The following is a 20,420-nucleotide window of genomic DNA, read 5'->3' as shown; positions in this document are numbered from 1 at the left end:
GAGTCTCAAATATGCACAAATACCACCAGTGGTCTCCCTTGTCCAATTTTTCATTCTTCTAGTTCTTTGCTGGAGAGGGAGAGGCAGACAGGAGAAAGGAGAGACAATATAGCTCTGATTTACCATCCATAGAGCTCTTCCCAGCACTCTGTAGTCCATGTGATACTGGAACTTCCCTTCTAAAAGCCCAAGCCAAGTCTCCTGCTCTCAGCAGCATTGAAGACCAGTCCCCCACCCCACCCCCTAGGATCCTAACAAACTGTCTTCCTTGTCTTCTTTTGTCTTGGAAAAGGTTTAACTGGGATGTCAAAAAATTTGAGCCTCATTTCTCCATCAGCCCAGAAGAAGGCTACATCACCTCAGGCATGGAAGTTTCTTTTGAAGTGACCTTCCGTCCCACTGAAGTAGGCAAAGAGAGTCTCTATAAAAACCTGCTCTGCTTCATCCAGGGAAGCACTCCTCTAAGCCTTACACTGTCTGGAGTCTGTGTGGGACCACCTACAGTGAAAGAGGTCAGTTGATGCTGCCCAGAGAGTGCTTGCTGTTGGCAGTGGGCCCTGCAAACCCTATGAGTGAACCTAGGCCTAGGCCAGCCTTCTAGAAACAAGTGACTGTTCAAACAATCCTCAGCCTCTGTATCAAACATTAAGACCTATTCCTGGGAGTCTAGCGGTAGTGCAGCAAGTTAAGCACACATGGTGCAAAGCGCAAGGAGTGGGTCCTGGTTCTAGTCTCTGGCTCCCCACCTGCAGGGGAGTCACTTCTCAAGCAGTGAAGCAGGTCTGCAGGTGTCTTATCTTTCTCTCCCCCTCTCTTTCTTCCCCTCCTCTCTCCATTTCTCTCTGTCCTATCCAACAATGACATCAATAACAACAATAATAACTACAACAGTAAAACAACAAGGGCAACAAAAGGAAATAAATAAATATTTTTAAAAGTTTAAAAAGACCTATTCCTTCCAGCCACAGGGCCTTTGCATAAACCATTCGCACTACAGGAGTATTCATATCCAACTCTCTACTTAGTTAATTCATATTTGTTCTCTTTTTATCTTCTTTATTTATTTTTTATTATTTATTTTTTAAATATTTTATTTTTATTTATTTATTCCCTTTTGTTGCCCTTGTTGTTTTACTGTTGTAGTTATTGGATAGGACAGAGAGAAATGGAGAGAGGAGGGGAAGACAGAGAGGAGGAGAGAAAGATAGACACCTGCAGACCTGCTTCACCGCCTGTGAAGCGACTCCCCTGCAGGTGGGGAGCCGGGGTTTGAACCGGGATCCGTATGCCGGTCCTTGTGCTTTGCACCACCTGCGCTTAACCCACTGCGCTACAGCCCGACTCCCCTTTATTTATTTTTTAATGAGAGATAAATGGAGATAGAAAGAATCAGAGAAGGGGGGGGTGGAGGTGGAAAGAGACTGACCAGAGCACTATGCTAAAGATTGTGCCTGGGATCTCAGAGCCTCTGGCATGAAAGTTGTTTGTCTAACCCTTCTGTGTCCCCAATCCATTCATTCTTCAATTCTTAATTCAAGTATTCTCAAAGAAGCTTGCACTGACTTCTCTGACTAAATTCTGTTGTAAACTCTATGAGTAAAGCATGAACACTTCCCTCTTGTTTTGTGGTTCAGAAAAACAAAGGTGAGGCTAGGGTTGTATTAACCCTCTGCTTACCTGTTTCCTAAAAAGCTAACAGTGACCTGTGGTAGTTGTGTTTCTGGAAATAGTGCTTATGGTAGAAATCATGCCTAACTTCTTTTTAAAATTTTTTTTGTATTTTATTTATAAAAAAGGAAACATTGACAAAACCACAGGATAAGAGGGGTAAACTCCACACAATACCCACCTCCAGAACTCCGTATCCCATCCCTTGGACCTAAGGTCATTGTGGGATGCAGAAGGTCTGGCTTCTGTAGTTGCTTCCCCACTGAACATGGGCATTACAGTTCGATCCATACTCCCAGGCTGTCTCTTTCTTTCCTGGGGCCCTATTCGGGAAGTCCTGAGATTCCCAAACAGACATAATGGGCCTAGACCCTCTCTCCATTGTTACTGGTCATCTTTATCAGGAACAACAAAATAGACCCCTTTGTGGGCCTCTATAGGACCTTGCCCTCAACTTGGATCAACAACGGTAGAGAATGTTCCATCTTCTGAAGGGAGCCCAGACACTATACTCTATGCTACACCTGAGGAAGATGGGTCTTAATATTGGGGCAGCTTGGAACATTCCTACTCATGACCACAGAATGTGAGCTCAGATCTACAGGGATGCAGAGGTCACATAGGTTCCTAAGCTAAATATGGGCCCCAGATCATATTCCTAACTTCTATCTCTGGATTTGTTTTAGGAATGTTATGTAAACAGGATCATACAGTGTGCTATGAGTGTATTTATTTATAAGTATTGGCAAGAAAATATATTTTCATTTTCTTGGGTAAATACCTGGGGTAGAATGGCTGGGTTATAGGATATATGTATGCTTACTTTTTTTCATTTTTTAATTTGTGATTAACAGTAAGATTGTAAGATTAAAGTGTATAGTTCAATACCACTCCTGTCACCACAATTCTGTATCCCCACCCTCCCATCTCCCAAAGATAACCACCATAATTCTCACAAGTCTTAGAAACCATCTGGTAATTGGCTTTCATCTCTACTTATTTAACTAAGTATAATCACCTCCAGTTGCATCCATTTTCTCCCAGAGGACACAATATCATTTTTTATTGCAGAGTAGTATTCTATGGGATGTATATCCCACTATTTCTTTTTAATAACCTTTTATTATTAATAGTAAGCTATATAAGACTGTAAGATTACAATTTTTAATTCCACACCATACCCATCACCAAAGCTCTGTATCCCAACCCTCCCAAAGATAACCCCCATAGTTCTCACAAGTCTTACAGTTTGCTTGCTTCTGTTTCATTTGGATTTTTTTTTTTTTGGCAAGTTCATGTAAATCAGGTCTCTAGATTACACATATGAGTAAAATCACTTGGTAGTTGTTGTCTTTCATCTCTACTTATTTCACTAAGTATAATCATCTCTAGCTCCACCTTTTTTGTCCCAAAGAGCACAATATCATCTTTTTTATTGCAGAATAGTAGTCTATGGAATACACACACACACACACACACACACACACACACACACACACACACACACACACCATAACTCTTTTAGCCAGTCAGATGATGATGGGCATTTAGGTTGTTTCCAATCTTTGGTTATTGTGAATAATGTAGCTATGAACATAGGCATTCATATGTCCCTTTGAATAAGTGTTTGGATACATGCCTAAGAGTGGTATTTCTGGATCATAATGTAATTCCATTTTTATTTAAGGACTCTCCATACATACTTAACTTCTAAGAACCTACCAGATTTTTTTCCAAAGTTGTGTCATTTTTACATTCCCACCAGTGATATGTAGTGTTTATATTCATTCTACCCCAGTGTTTATATTCACATTCATATTCCATCTATTCAGTACTAGATATGATAAAATATTCACTTAACTTTAGCCAAAAGAGTAGATATATAGTTATATTTCACTGTAATTTTTTATTTACTTTCCTAGTGACTAATGATATTTAACATCTGTTCAAGTACTTATTATCTATCTTCTTTATAAAGGGTCTGTTTATATCTTCTCTCTTCTTTTTTTGCCTCCAGGGTTATTGCTGGGGCTCAGTGCCTGCACTATTAATCCACTGCTCCTGGAGGCTATTTTTTCCCTTTGCTGCCCTTGTTGTTTATCATTGTTGTTGTTTTTATTACTGTCATTGTTGTTGGATAGGACAGAGAGAAACCAAGATAAGACGGGAAAACAGAAAGGGGGAGAGAAAGACAGACACCTGTAGACCTGCTTCACTGCTTGTGAAGCAACCCTCCTGCAGGTGGGGAGCCCAGAACTTAAATCAGGATCCTTGCGCCGGGTCCTTGCACTTTGCACCATGTGCACTTAACTTGTTGCACTATTGCCCTGCCCCCATCTTCTATTTTCAATTGTGCTATTTTCTTACTGAGTTTTGAGATCTCCTTATATATACATCAGGCTCAACCTGACGCTGTTGACTGGCTACGAAAGAAGGGCAAACGCTAGTAGAAGAAGAATTAAAGGCACATATTTTACATTTAGACCTTCAGTTTTTAGTTATAGTCTTGTGTTGGTATAATATATAGAACAAATTTATTTTATTGTACATGAATATTCAGTTGTTCCAATACCACTTGTTAAAGTTTACCCTTTCTCCACTGAATTGCCTTTGCCTCTTTGACCATATATACATATGGAGGAAATTGCTGAGGCCTGATCCCCCCCCCCCATCCTCATGGAAAGAACTCATCTTGCACAAACGGACTGAAAGGGATGTGCATGAGAACAGATCTTCTCACCCAAACAGGAAAAAGTTAGATTACTCCTGCCTGCATCAGACACATCTGAGAGACTTCCTTTGAGACCAGTCTTCCCAGGCAGTCAGAAATAGCCCTGAATGCACCATAAATCCAACCAAGACCACCAGTCTCCTCACAAAAATAGCCCTAAACCAAGACCCTATATAAGGCCCACCAGCCTGTCCCAGGGCGGGCTCTCAAGCTCATGCCCCCTGCCCACACACACACATACACACATGCACACATGACTCTCAGGCTCTCCCCACCAGGGGTCTCAAGCTCCTCTGGCTACTATACTGAGTTCTCACTCTCCCCTGACTACTATATTAAAGCTTTCCTTCATCTGCTCACCAGTCTCTGTATCTCATTTGTGTCTCACATTTCTCTTTTTATTTATTTATTTATTCCCTTTTGTTACCCTTGTTTTATTGTTGTAGTTATACTTGTTGTCGTCGTTGTTGGATAGGACAGAGAGATATGGGGAAGACAGAGAAGGGGAGAGAAAGAGGACACCTGCAGACCTGCTTCACCACCTGTGAAGCAACTCCCCTGCAGGTGGGGAGCCAGGGGCTCGAACTGGGATCCTTATGCCAGTCCTTGCGCTTTGCGCCATGTGCACTTAACCCGCTGCATTACCGCCTGATTCCCAGTGTGTCTCACATTTCTAACAATATGGGTCTATTGCTGAACTCTGTTCTTGTTCACTGTTCTATTTAACTTTCTTTATGCCAAGACCACACTGACCAGGGTGCTAAATTCAATGACCAATTCCCCATTATTTCTCTTACTTGATCTGTCTATAGCATTTGACAACTTAAACAAGTCCCTCCTCCTTCCAACATTTCCTTCACATGTTTCCTAGAGTACCACCCCTTCCTGGTTTTTCTCTTATCTCATCTGCTTCTCCTTATCTTCACTTCTGATTCTTCTTAATACTGGAGTATTAAGTGAGGACTTAGTCCTTCCATTACTTCTCTTTAAATACACACAACTTCTTAGTGTTCTCATCCAATTGCCTGGCAAAGAAAAAAAGAGAAAAAAGGAAAAGGAAAAGGAAACCTTGGATCTACTGAAAACTCCCACATACCTATTCTCGAGGAGCCTGAATCTATCCCTTGGACGACAGACCTGTAAATTCCACAGCCTGTTTGAGGTGCCCACTGTCTTCCAGGTGGTAAATTTCAACTGCCAGGTGCGCTCCAAGCACACACAGACCATCCTGCTTTCAAACCGGACCAACCAAACCTGGAACCTACATCCCATCTTTGAGGGCGAGCACTGGGAGGGACCTGAATTCATTACCCTGGAGCCCCATCAGCAGAACAAGCCCTATGAGATTACCTACAAGCCTCGAACCATGAACTTAGAGAACCGCAAACATCAGGTAAGCTAATGTTTGACTCCCCACAGCCACAGGTTTTTCAGCAGGCTACAGGGTGGTGCTGTGCAAAAGAGAGCCCAGGAGACAAATTTTGAGAGCTGAAGCAAGGTGAGAGCAAAAGGTGACCCCACAGATCATGCTGGAACTATGGGGAACCGTAAAGATCATCAGGTCTAAAGCTTGTCTTTTTGTCCATATGCTATTTGCTGTGTTTTGCTTATTTGTTTTGCCGACTAGGGCTTTAAGTCTATACAGTACCACTGCTCGCAGCAGCTTTTTTTTCTTTTTCTTCCTTTTAATTTCAGGTGAAGGAAGGGAGGAAGGGAAGGAGAGCTTCCCTTGGTGCCATGGATGGTGTTTTATGTGATGCCAGGGTCCCTTGATTATTGGTAAATTGTCCCCCAGACCCCGTCCACATGTTTTGATATATAGGGAATTCTCCTGGAACCGGGGCTTCAATTCTAAAACAGATTTCTGAAGCAGCAAGTAAAAAAATATGTAGCTTAATCATGCAAGTAGTATCATAGTAATGATAATAAAAACCAGATAAGAAGACCCAATTCTTCCATGTCCCCAATGCTTTGTATATTACCATGAGCATTTTTCCTTTTTCTTCATTTTACTTTATTTTGTTTTATTTTATTATTATTTTTTAAATTTTCATGTGGTGCCAGATCTTGAACTTAGTAAGATCGTATAAATGTGCTCTATTGCAGTCCAGTTTTCTATTTCATTATGAGAGTATAAGAGAGAGAAAACAGAAAACACTGCAGTACCACCCATGGGATTCTAAAATCCTCTGTCTTTGTTACTCTATGTGGGGCCAGTGATTAGACCTGGCCCTCATGCATGGAAATCAGAAGCTTTACTGCTGAGCCACCTCCCTGACTCCCTATCACAAGCATTTTTCTATTATGTATGCAGTTTTCTGTTTTTTCTTATTTTTTTTACTATTGAATACAGACAAAGAGAAATTGAGAGGGGAGGGGGAGATAGAGAGGGAAAGAAACAGAGAGACACCTGCAGCCCTGCTTCACCACTCATGAAGCTTTCCCCTGCAGGTGGGGGCCAGGGGCTTGAACCAGGTCTTTGCACACTATAATCTGTGCACTTAACTAGGTGTGCCACCACTTGGTCCCGTAGTTTTCAAGACAATCATTTTAATGGTGATTTCATTTTATTTTATTTTATTTTTTATCTATTTTTTTTCCTCCGGGTTATTGCTGGGCTCGGTGCCTGCACCATGAATCCACCACTCCTGGAGGTCATTTTTCCCCCTTTTGTTGCCCTTGTTGTTGTAGCCTCGTTGTGGTTATTATTATTGCCATTGTTAATGTTGTTCGTTGTTGGATAGGACAGAGAGAAATGGAGAGAGGAGGGGAAGACAGAGAGGGGAAAGAAAGATAGACACCCGCAGACCTGCTTCACCGCCTGTGAAGCGACTCCTCTGCAGGTGGGGAGCCGGGGGCTTGAACCGGGATCCTTACGCTGGTCCCTGCGCTTTGCGCCATATGCGCTTAACCCACTGCGCCACCGCCCGACCCCCGATTTCATTTTATTGAATGAGAATCCCATAACTTATTTAACATCCCAGAGGTTAGACGGTGGCACACCTGGTAAAACATATGTGTCACAGTGCTCAAGGACCCAGGCTCAAATTCCCTGCTCCCAACCGTGGGGGGAAGCTTCCCGAGCAGTGAAGCAATGCTACAGGTGTCTCTCTTTCTCTTTCCCTCTCTATCTCATCCTTCCTTCTTGGTTTCTTTCTGTCTCTATCAACTAAATATATAAATAAACAAACAAATAGCTTTTAAAATTTTACTTAATGTTCTCCCAGCTGTTGAATGTTTAAGTAATTCCATTTATTGATATTATAAATGGTCCTCATGTAGACATGTGTGCACTAACTTTTTCTTCTAGAGGAATCATGCTTCTACAAGTTCCCACGGGTGACTCAGATATATCTGTGTTAAGATTTAGATGATTCCTGGCATGTGTTAAGTGTTGTGGTTATTTCAGGTCCCCCATGTTACCACCATGTCTAAATAATATCCTGTCAAGGACCTCCAGTGACGTTATGATGGCATTTCTCCTTCTTCTTAGGGCACCCTCTTCTTCCCTTTGCCAGATGGGACTGGCTGGTTGTATATGCTACATGGGACTTCTGAGCTCCCCAAAGCTGTAGCCAACATCTACCGTGAAGTGCCATGTAAAACACCCTACACTGAGTTCCTGCCAATCAGCAATTGGCTCAACAAGCCCCAGAGGTGAGGACGTAGGGAAGAGTCAGGTAGGAAAGACAAATGGAGGACCCCCCCCCCACCCCAGCCTAGGCTGAGTCTCTAGAGGAAACTGAGAGACTTAAGAGAATCAGAGATGTAACCTGAAAAAAAAAAAAAGAAGTGACTTGGGAGGTGATACAGTGACAGATCATAGGATTTACAAGCATGAGATTCTTTAGGTCTGCATGTACCAGATTTGTGCTTTGGTTCACTCATACTCTCATTAATAATTTTTAGGCCAGCAAAATAGTTTACCTCAATAATCTTCCTGCTTCATCTTGCGCACTACCTAGGTTCAGACTTCCCCCACCACCACCACATGAGGGAAACTCCAATGCCTTGGTCTTTCCATTTTGAAAAGTAAGTTAAGAGTGGTAAAGCCCTCATGACAAGAAAAATAAATAACTTTTCAAAATAAATAAAGGCGGGGGTCGGGCGGTGGTGCAGTGGGTTAAGCACATGTGGCGCAAAGCGCAGGGACCGGCATAAGGATCCCGGTTCAAGCCCCCGGCTCCCCACCTGCAGAGGAGTCGCTTCACAGGCGGTGAAGCAGGTCTGCAGGTGTCTCTCTTTCTCTTCCCCTCTCTGTCTTCCCCTCCTCTCTCCATTTCTCTCTGTCCTATCCAACAATGAACAACATCAACAATGGCAATAATAATAACCACAACGAGGCTACAACAACAAGGGCAACAAAAGGGGGAAAATGGCCTCCAGGAGTGGTGGATTCATGGTGCAGGCACCGAGCCCAGCAATAACCCTGGAGGGAAAATAAATAAATAAATAAATGGACAAGGACACAGTGCTCCAGTGCACCAGACTTTCATGCCTGAGACCCAGATGTCCCAGGTTCAATTCCCAGCACCATCATATGCTATCAATTCAGAAGTAGCTGAGTAGTGTTTGACCTATCATTACCCTCCCTCATTAAAAGTAGAATTAAGTCAAAATTTAAATAAATAAGTAAACAAAAGAGTTGGAGCCAAAGTTCCCTGCTGTGACTATGCATGGCCTCAATCCTAACCCTCAGGAGACTTTCTCCTGCCCAGCACTGTCTTTGAATGACTGATGATTTACAAGTCTCTTAGAATATGCCTGGCACAAAATAAGATCTCAGTAAATGTTAGGTGTTATAATACTTTCTTATCTGTAAGGCCCAGTAGGTGCCTAAAACCAGGGATAATACCAAATGCTACATTTATGTTTTCCCCTATACATTCATATCTATGGTGAAGTGTAATTTATAAATCAAACATAGTGAGAAAGTATCAATAACTAATAGTACAATGGAACAATTATGACAAGGCACTATAGTAAAAGATATGAATGTACATTCTCTCTTCTGTGTCTATAACTGTCTAATGGTTTCAGTGTTTTTGGACTGTGATTGAGTACAGGTAACTGAAATAATGAAGAAATGAAACACAGCTGGCAAGGGACTTCTGTATTATCACTACCATAATAGTAATCGTGGTTGCTGTTTAAGTAATCTGTCATGTCATCTAGTGTATGTACCAGGGACTTTGTCCTTACAGTGGGAGTAGAATAAATACAAGAACTAAAGGAGCTTAAGGCCAATGAGTCTGGTCCCCTTCTTTTATGGAGGAAAAGGCTGAGATGAGGTGGTAAGGAGATAGCATAATGGCTATGCAAACAGACTCTCATGCCTGAGGCTCTGAAATCCCAGGTTCAATCTCCCACACCACCATCAGCCAGAGCTGAGCAGTGCTCTGGTAAATATATATAATAAAAAAGAAGAAAAAGCTGGGAGGAGAGGCATGATCTGAGGCTGCCTATTTAGCACAATGGATAAAGACCCAGACGTAATTTTGTTCCCTGAGCAAGTTATTGTCCTTCTTTTGACCTAGAGGTCCTCATTAGGAAGATTTTCCTTCCATTTTTATGGCAAGGATGAAATGCATGTACTCATGGAGGGCACTGACTCAGTACCTCACATGTAATCAGTAAAGGGTAGCTAGTGACAAAATGAAGACTAGCACCCTCAACCTTTGTGCTCTCCATAAAATCATGAATAAAGATAGCACCTTTCTTTCTTTCCTTTGAGCAGATCATCCCATTTTCTCTATTATCTATTCATGCCCCCTTGCTTCCCTACCCCTTCAGATTTCGAGTCATTGTGGAAATGATAAAGCCAGAGAAGCCAGACCTCAGTGTCACCTTAAAAGGCCTGGATTACATTGACGTGCTGTCTGGCTCCAAGAAAGACTACAAACTGAACTTCTATTCCTATAAGGAGGGATTGTACACAGCAAAGGTATGCGTGTCACAGTCACCCCACTGGAGACCTGGCAGGTTGCCCCTGAGGTTGATGAGCCTGGTGTTAGTGCAATGTAGACGGCTGCTCACAGCTCTTACCCTTACCCTGTCGGTATGATCCTTTAGACCAATGTAGCAAAAGCATTCAGAGTCTGAAGATCTTTAAGATGAGACCAGGCAGTAGGGTCAACCAGCTATCACATAGACCATGCCTTCAGGTCAGCAAAGTCATAAAACTCTTTAAGCAGTAGATAACTATGGACCAGCAAATATCAGATCAAAAAAAAAAAAAAAAGGCTCCATTTTCTGAGTGCTTTTAAAGTATCCAGCATCATGCTGAGCACTCAGTGCACACAGCAAGTAATATCATAGGCAGGGTTCCACTCAGAAACCTCTATTCCAAGACACCACAGGGTCTTTGACATATACGCTGCCTCTCCTAATTCATTCATTTATTCAACAACTAGCTACTGAGCATACATGTCATGTACAATATATGCAATGTGCTAGTAATATACCATTGTCCCAAACTAGCTTCTGTTCTCAAGGAACAGAACACACACACCCCCTAAGTGTACAAGTATAATTCAAGATAAGTACATAGAAGAAAAAGAACATAGATTTGTAGCTCATGGGAGAGGTGAAAGATGAAGATAATATTCAGGAGTTAACCTTCTGCATGTAGAATTTGGAGTATGATAGAAGAAAGAGTCACCTAAGTAAATATTTTAAGGTAAAAAAAACTCTAGGAAAACACCTCCCCCTATAGAGGAGATACTGACATATTCCCCCTGCAGGGTGGCATCTCCTCTCCTGCCATCATTCAGGTGGGTACTCCTCTCAGACAACATTCATAGACTGGCTGACAGAGAACCTGGAAACCAAAGAATCATAAAACAGCTGAAGGAGGGGTGATGCTCCATAAAAGAGAAATACTAGAGTGTTGGGCAATGGCGCAGCAGGTTAAGCACACGTGGCACGAAGCGTAGGGACCGGCATAAGGATCCTGGTTCGAGCTCCCAGCTCCTCACCTGCAGGGGAGTCGCTTCACAGGTGCTGAAGCAGGTCTGCAGGTGTCTTATCTTTCTCTCCCCCTCTCTGTCTTCCCCTCCTCTCTCCATTTCTCTCTGTCCTACCCAACAATGACAACATCAATAACAACAACAATAACTACAACAATATAAAAAAAAAGGGCAACAAAAGGAATAAATAAATAAATAAATAAATGAAAATACTAGTTCATGGACCAGGTGGTGGTGTAACTGTTTAAATACACCCATTATCACAAACAATAACCCAGGTTCAAGCCACTGCTCCCCACCTGTAAGGCAATGCTGCATGTTCTGTCCTTCTCTATTTCTCCATCCCCTCTCAATTTTTCTCTGTCCTACCAAATAAAGAGAAAAATAACAGAAAAAAAGAAATACCAGTTCAAAAACCAAAAACCCATAAGAGAAAAAGAGTTATTAAAAGCAAATGGAAGGCATGTATTGGTTATTACTAATGCTATTAATAGAATAGAGGAATATAGTCATATTGTCTGAAATTGGAAAATTGAGTATTTGCAATAAAAAATTATAGTAGGAGGTTAAACAGTATAACAGGATTTTGGCTTGTTTGTTTTTTGTCACTGCTGGTAGTTCACTGCTCTAAGCTGACTTTTTCAGATATAGACAGAGAAAGAGGGAAAGACACCAAAACCACAGCATAGTGGCTTCCTCTAGTGCAGTGGGGGTCAGACTTGAACCTAGATTTGCACATATGACAAAGCAGGCTCACTATGCAAGTGAGCTATTTTGTCAGCCCATAGTTATAACAGATTCTAAAAAAGAGAGTTGGTCGGTAGTGCAGCAGGTTAAGCGCACGTGGTGTGAAGTGCAAGGATCAGTGTAAGGATCCCGGTTCAAGCCCCCGGCTCCTCACCTACAGGGGAGTCACTTCACAGGCAATGAAGCAGGTTTGCAGGTGTCTATCTTTCTCTCCCCCCTCTGTCTCCCCTCCTCTCTCGATTTCTCTCTGTCCTATCCAACAAAAACAACAACAGTAATAATAACTACACCAATGATAAAACAACAAGGGCAACAAAAGGGGGGAAAATGGTCTCCAGGAGCAGTGGATTGGTGGTGCAGGCACTGAGCCCCACCAATAACCCTGGAGGCAAAAAAAAAAAATAGATTCTTTTTTTTTTTTAAGAAAGGATTAATTAACAAAACCATAAGGTAGGAGGGGTATAACTCCACACAATTCCCACCACCCAATCTCCATAACCCACCCCCTCCCCTGATAGCTTTCCCATTCTCTATCCCTCTGGGAACATGGACCCAGGGTCATTGAGCGTTGCAGAAGGTAGAAGGTCTGGCTTCTGTAATTGCTTCCCCGCTGAACATGGGCCAACGTTGACTGGTCGGTCCATACTCCCAGTCTGCTTCTCTCTTTCCCTAGTAGGGTGTGTCTCTGGGGAAGCTGAGCTCCAGGACACATTGATGGGATCTTCAATCCAGGGAAGCCTGGCCAGCATCCTGGTGGCATCTGGAACCTGGTGATTGAAAAGAGAGTTAACATACGAGGCCAAACAAATTGTTGAACAATCATGGGCCCAAAGCTTGGAATAGTGGAGAGGAAGTGTTAGGGAGGTACTCACTGCAAACTCTAGTGTACTTCTGCTTTCAGGTATATATTTTGCAGTAGTTTATGGATACGTGTGAACATAAGCTCTCTCTCACAGACACTGGTGTATATCTAGGTTATGGGACTTTGTTAGAAAGTGAACCACCTGAGATGAAATTAGAGTGTACTATAAAAGGAAAGGTCTCACCCGAGTAAAAAAAATAGATTCTAAAAAAATAGATTGCTAGAAAGTTAGAAAAGAAAGGTTAAGAAATCCCATTAGTGAAGCATTGTATATTCATAGGAATTTAAAAAAATAATAAAGGACTTTTGAATACTTTAAAAAAATAGTAATAAAATATATTTTAAGTTCAAAAAAAAAAAAAAAAGAAATCCCATTAGGCTCTGAACTCCAATTCCATCAATACCCAGAGAGAGAAAAGTAAAAAAAGAAGGTCATTCAGAAGTAGCAATAGGTATAGGTATGACAAGAGAAGGCAAGATCATAGAAAAAATGGGGAAATATATATAAATATAGATAATTACAGAAATGATAGTTAACCCATGTCTATGACCTTGGAAGAACAGCTGCAATTTCCAACAGAGGGAATGGGGACACAGAATTCATGTGGTGGGATTGGTGTGGAATTGCACCCCTGTTGTCTCATAATTTTGTAAATCAATATTAAATCACTAATAAAATTTAAAAAATTAAATTAAAAAGGAAGAAATTCCATTAGTTTGGGAGGCCACATTCTTAAGATTTCTTAAAAGTCTATTTGCTTCTGTCTTATCCTAGTCTACTATGTAGTATGGAGGCACGGGGTGGGTTGCAACTAGAATTCCAAGCCTTTTGAATTTTTCTGTAGGAAAAAACTGTGACCAGTTTTCTCACTCACAGGTTCCTATTTTGGCATACTTAGAATGCCAGGCAAGTAAAGGGCCATATAATTACTGAATTTGTGCCACATCTCTACACACAGAAAAGAAGATAAAGGATATGTCGTTATATTCATAATTGAAAACTACTCAGATTTCTGAAAAAATAGTAATAATAAAAATGATGATGGAAACAAAGAGGCTGATAATGGCAAGAATGAAAGCAAATAATAAGTAGAAAGACAGATGTGTAAAAAACTATTACCCCCAAATGATAATAAGATAAGCAGCCCAAAGTATTGAAAAAGGAAGGATGGACTCTACTTCATAGAAGTAATTGTACATAGGAATTCTGGAATCATCACAGTCTGGGTTCTAACCCTGGTTCAGATACTTCTCTGTATAGGACCTTGAGCAAGGTAGTTCATGTTGGTAAACCTCAGTTTCCTCATCTCAAAATGGTAAGGGGAATATTAATGTTGCCTACAAACTATGTGCAGTAATAAGCAAGTGTTTCTGGAGCCTGGCGCACAGTAATCATTCATTGAGGGTTGGATGTTATCATCATAATAATCATTATGATCATCATTATAAATATTGCTACAGCAACAGGATAAGGACCAGGAGTGAAATCCTCTACAATAGGAACCTCTCGAAGTCCTGTTTGCTCTCCAGGCCTAGTCAGCAGCTCCTTTAACTGACACTTTGAGTTGCTCTGACCCTTGAACATTACTTTAAAAAAATTTTTTTTATATTTATTTCTTTACTTTCCCTTTTGTTTCCCTTGTTTTTATTGTTGTTGTAACTCTTATTATTGTTGTTATTTGCTGGGAAATTGTGCAGATGCAGTCACATCTGTCATGTTGTCCCCTCAGGCTATTGCTAGTTCCCGCTAGAGTTGGGACATTCTCGGAGAGCCTGTTCCGCCATGTTGTGCCCTCAGGGCATTGTCAATTCCCCGCAATAGTTGGAGTGCTTTGGTTACTCCTCCCCCTTCCCATTCCTGGGAGAGTTATTATCCTACCCTGGAGTGCTATGGTTACTCCTCCTCCTTCTCATTCTCATGAGAGCTATTCCCATAAAAGCCCTTCTTCTGCCCCTCACTCTCTTGCCCGCCTTCTTTCACTTCGGTGATTAGACGCAGGGAAGGTTGCTGCACGAGGCGGCCATTTTTGCTACCTCCACGTGGCCCAAACTGCTGCTCTCTCACCCAACTCTAAGGTGCCAGCGCAAATAAAGGATTGTGTTCCCTTTCTGCTCCAAACCTCCTTTTTCTGTGTCCCACTGCCACCGCAAGCAACAATTACTAATGTGATCATTGTTAGATAAGACAGAGAGAAATGAAGATAGGAAGGGAAGACAGGGAGAGATAGACACCTACAGACCTGTTTCATCACCTGTGAAGCGACTCCCCTGCAGGGGCTCGAACCAGAATCCTTATGCTGGCCCTTGCGCTTTGTGCCATGTGCACTTAACCCGCTGCACTACCGCCCGACTCCCACCATATCGTTACTTTTTAAAAAAATTTATTTTATTTTTACTTATAAAAAGGAAACATTGACAAAACCATAGGGTAAGAGGGGTACAACTCCACACAATTCCCACCATCAGAACTCTGTATCCCATCCCCTCCCCTGATAGCTTTCCTATTCTTTATCCCTCTAGAAGTATGGACCCAGGGTCATTATGGGGTGCAGAAGGTGGAAGGTCTGGCTTCTGTAATTGCTTCCCTGCTGAACATGGGTGTTGACAGGTCAATCCATACTCCCAGCCTGTCTCTCTCTCTTTCCCTAGTGGGGCGGGGCTCTGGGTAAGTGGGGCTCCAGGACATCATCTCCCCAGACAATAACTTGGGTCCTAACATTACTTTCAACGCAATGCTTGGGAATGAATTCAGGGCCTGTGCATGTTCAATGCCACTGCTGAGTAACCTCCCCAGCCTAATTCATGACCTTATTTCTGAATAAGAAAAAGCAAAGAGAAAAGACACCACTGCACCTCCACCATTCAGGGGACTCTGCCGGCACACTATCTTTGGTTTAGCCATGTGGTTCTGGGGTTTGGCCCCAGGACTCATGCACTGTAAGACATGTACTCAACTAAATTAATGAGCTCCCTGTCAGGCCTCTTCTAAAGTAAGCCAGGCTGTTAAATAGTCTCCCTCCTAGTCAGAGCCAGAAGAAAACCTAAAGATTCAGGCAGATTGAGGTGTGAGAAGACCTTTAGGCCTGGTACCCCTGCATCTTGTACTCAGGCAATGCTAACCAAGAGAAAGGGCCCTGGAGCAGGCAGAGGACCCTCTACTAATTCCTCTCCTTTCCCCCTGCTTCTTCCCACCTTCCCTTTGGACTCAGGTGATCTTCCGCAATGAAGTGACCAATGAGTTCTTATTCTACACAGTGAGTTTCAAGGTCATTCCTTCAGGCATCATCAAGACCATCCAGATGGTAAGCCCTGTCCGGCAGAGCACAACAACCTCTATCAAGTTGGAGAACCCCCTGCCCTACTCGGTGACCTTCTCCATGGAATGCAGGGTACCCGACATCAGCCTGCCCTCCCAGTTTGCCATCCCTGCCAACTCTGAGGTATGACCTCCTAGTGTCTCTGTTATGGGCCAATAGCTTATTGGTTTCTTTCTCAAAGGTTTCTTTCTGGGCAGGGTTTTGTCTTTGAAGGGAGTTCTGGTATCTTGGTTTGGAGCATTCCAGTAGCTGTATTATACTGGCCCCAAATGATGCAGTCTTATTGTAGATCATTCACAACTAGCAGTAAAATGGATCCCAGAGTCATTACTCCAGCTTAGGCTGCTATTGTCAGTTGTTTCTTGCTATGGAAAGCCAGTTCTTATGTGTTTTTCCCCCAGTGTATTGTTGTGAGTTTGCTATAGATGCCAGAAAGGATACCAGTCATTCAGTCATCTCAGGCCTGCTTATTCTGTCATTTTCTTTTTTTAATGACTTCATTAATACCCTCACTGAATTATGTAAATTATAACTTATTTAATCAATCTCTTATTGCCAACACCTTTGAATTATTTCCCTTGCTTTGCTATGACAATCAGTATGCTTTGGTTCTTGTATATTTTGGTTTCACTGTAGGTGACAACAGAAGGAGGAAAAGGCCTCCCTCTAATGAAGATCAAACCCAGGAAGCTGCTCTGAGTTTGTCTTTGAGCAAAGATGGAGCTGACTAACATTTAGTCCTCCTGTGATAACACTAACCCGATCTCTGAGAGGTAGCTCCTCAAGAGAGGATCCATTTCCACACTCAGATTAAGGAGACTTCAGTTACTGAAAACCTGGATAGGGAAAGTTGTAAAGGGGAGAGCGAGGAAGGTCTGGACAGAGGCTCAAGAGCCATGTGTGCCTTTGCTTGTAAAGTACCACTTCTGCTACCAGCTCGCTCCAAGCCATGGGGTGGCAGGGATTTGGTGGAGATTTCAGCATCACAGGAGCCTCTGTATTTCTTTTCAGGGCACATTCTCATTTGAGTTCCAGCCCCTGAAAGCTGGAGAAACCTTTGGGAGACTAACACTACACAACAATGACTTGGGTTTCTACCAGTACGAGCTCGTCTTGAAGGCCATGCCAGCACTGCCTGAAAAGCCCGTCTACTTCCAGGCTGTTCTTGGCAGCAGCCAGAGCATCTTTGCCAAGTTCATCAATTTCACTCGGCAGAAAACAGAATACTACTGTAGGGTGAGCAACCCCTGCCCCAAACATAGTAGGAGGAGGATACTGGTGAGGTGGGGTACAGAAAAGTGAAGCTCAGAGAGCCAGGTGCTCCATCTAACCTGGAATCTCCCAGCTAGAAATAGTAGTGCCAGACCCAGGTCTTCCTCAAAGACTTCCTGCCTTAACAAGGTGGGCTTGGGGTGGAGGGGCTTTGATCCCAATAGCATGTTCACTGGTCAGTAAAAGGATACAGGAAAAAAGAAAGCTTAGTGTTCATGAGTACAGAGCATGGGATCCTACAGTTTCCCCATTTTGCCTTCATATGAAGACTGCTCTACCCATGTGACCCACTGTGTCCCAACTGCTCAACACAGAGGTTTGTCTCTCATCCATGTTTGTATCTCCAAGTGAAGTTCAGCAAGTGACTCTGATCCTCAGTCACTCAGAGACCCAGCCAAAGGGCAACCACCAGATCAGATGTTTCCAATTATCAGACGCTGGAAAGACCCCAAAGAGTTTACCTCAGCAGCTAAATACCCTTGAGTAGAAGTGACACCTTTCACTTCTGCTTCCTCCTAATTATCCAGAGGTAACCTCTCTGTGATCCCTCCACAAGAAGCCAGAATGTTCCATCTTCTGTGTTCATGGAAAAACATAAGAGTCAGGTGAGAATCTTAAGTACACCCACAGTCCAGTTGCATGCTTGTGGGCATGTTACTTAGCATCACGTGGCCTTGGTTTCTTCAGAGGGCAAAGGGGACAATGTTTAGTAAGACCTGCTCTCCAAAGGGAGTTATTAAGAGCACATGTTTATGTGTGTGTGCCTGACTTCATATAAATGCAGGTTGCTTGATGTCTGAGAGCAGAGAGCCTGGGGATTAACCTCACATGTACTCCAGATCCTGTGTGATATGAGGTTATCTATTTTCTTTCAGACCGACTGCCCAGACTTCCACACAGAAAAGGTTATCAGTGCAGCCCCTGGGACGCAGGGAGGCACAGAAGTCAGTGTGGAAGTTATTTTTGAGCCCAGCCGCCTAGGTGAGACCAAGGGCATCCTAAGCCTGTCTTCAATTTTGGGCGGAGAGTATCTCATCCCCCTCTTTGGAATGGCCCTGCCGCCCAAGCCCCAAGGTCCCTTCCTGATCCGAGCTGGGTACAACATAATCATTCCCTTCAAGAATGTCTTCTATCACCCGGTCAACTTCTCCATGACGGTGGAGAACCCAGCCTTCACTGTTCGTGCCACTGAATCTGTGCGGCCCAAGAAGATCAACAACATCTCAGTCTCCTTTGAGGGAAACCCATCAGGCAGCAAAATACCCATTACCACCAAGCTTATTGTGGCTTGCCCTCCTGGAGAATGCAGTGACATGGGAATTCAGTGGGTCTACTATCTGAAGGGGATAACTCCTTAGCAGTATTTAGGGTTAGGTGCATCAATAAATTGTCATCTCCTCAGCCTTTGATGTCTATATATTTATTATTCTATCCTGATAGAGAATAGATTTAAAAAATACTTAGAAGAAAAAATACTTAGAATCCTAAAGGTACTGTTCCGTCTTCCTCATTCAAATATAGAAGCAATTATCTCCTAACAGAGACCTGAAATGTATATATTCCATATTAAATATGATAACTACACAAAACAGCGCTATATTTTATTATACAAGAGCAAATCTCTAATTTCAGTTCCTTAACATATGCCCCAAACTCAAGTGATAAAATAACTCCTATTTTTTTTAATTTCTTTATTCAGGGATTAATGGTTTATAGTTGACAGTAAAATAGTTTGTAAATGCATACTATTTCCCAGTCTTCCACATAACAATTTAACCTTAACCTCTATTTTTAAAAATATTTTTATATTTTATTTATTTAAATAAATATTTAAGAGCTAGAAGGAATTATGTTAAGTGGACTAAGTCAGAAAGTTAAAGATGAGTATGGGATGATCCCACTCATCAACAGAAGCTGACTTAGAAGATTTGAAAGGGAAACTAAAAGCAGGACCTGATCAAATTGTAAGTAGGGCACCAAAGTAAAAACCCAGTGGTGAGGGGTAGACATGTAGCTTCCTGGGCCAGTGGGGGGTGGGAATGGGCAGGAGGGATGGGTCACGGTCCTTTGGTGATGGGAATGGTGTTTATGTACACTCCTAGCAAAATGTAGACATATAAATCAGTAGTTAATTAATATGAGAGGGGGAAATCAATTGTATGTCTCAAAGGTTCTCAAAAGACAAACTGAATCTTTTTAATAGATAGGCTACGTATTTGATATGCGGACTCTCTCAAAAGCCTAGACCAAGTAGATTAGAAGCTTCCAATAGCACAGCTATATACAAGATACTGGGTACTGTACAGCAAACCATAACAAAGGGACTTTTCAAAGTTAACCCAATTAACAAATAATGTGTGGGTAATATTAACTATTGATTGTCTTTTTGAACCCTAAGACAGCAGGAACCTCACATCTTCACTATAGAGCCCCTACTTCCCCCAGTCCTGGCACCCTTGGATAGGGCTCACTTTCCCGTATGCTTCTCCCAATCCATACCAAATAATATTGCATCCGCCGATCACAACCTAACCAAAGCAACGATTGCCATCTCAACATGCTTCACCTCAGAGTGTATCCAGAGACTTCACGTGTGGAATGACAACCCTTCAGCTTCATTACTCGGGTGAGACCTTTCCTTTTATAGTACACTCTAATTTCATCTCAGGTAGTTCACTTTCTAACAAAGTCCCATAACCTAGACATACACCAGTTTCTGTGAGAGAGAGCGTATGTGCACACGTATCCATAAACTACTGCAAAATATATACCTGAAAGCAGGATTACACTAGAGTTTGCAGTGAGTACCTCCCCAACACTTCCTCTCCACTATTCCAATCTTGGGATCCATGTTT

The 20,420-nt window shown here is 42.4% G+C and overlaps 1 protein-coding gene across 1 annotated transcript in view; it reads left to right on the top strand.

The window, feature by feature from the left end:
* The window catches only part of HYDIN (HYDIN axonemal central pair apparatus protein), a 477,232-nt gene extending 458,266 nt beyond the window's left edge, over window positions 1-18,966 (top strand). Inside the window, exons 80-86 of the mRNA XM_060172033.1 lie at window positions 293-512; window positions 5,580-5,792; window positions 7,893-8,056; window positions 10,193-10,343; window positions 16,186-16,416; window positions 17,305-17,529; window positions 18,441-18,966. Of these exons, the coding sequence (XP_060028016.1) occupies window positions 293-512; window positions 5,580-5,792; window positions 7,893-8,056; window positions 10,193-10,343; window positions 16,186-16,416; window positions 17,305-17,529; window positions 18,441-18,923 (1,687 nt within the window). The 3' untranslated portion in view covers window positions 18,924-18,966. The remainder of the gene's footprint in view (window positions 1-292; window positions 513-5,579; window positions 5,793-7,892; window positions 8,057-10,192; window positions 10,344-16,185; window positions 16,417-17,304; window positions 17,530-18,440) is intronic.
* Window positions 18,967-20,420: the final 1,454 nt, after the last annotated feature.

Source organism: Erinaceus europaeus, chromosome 2 (assembly GCF_950295315.1).
Source record: "Erinaceus europaeus chromosome 2, mEriEur2.1, whole genome shotgun sequence".
Lineage (NCBI taxonomy): Eukaryota > Metazoa > Chordata > Mammalia > Eulipotyphla > Erinaceidae > Erinaceus > Erinaceus europaeus.
This window is presented reverse-complemented; position numbering and strand designations above follow the sequence as displayed.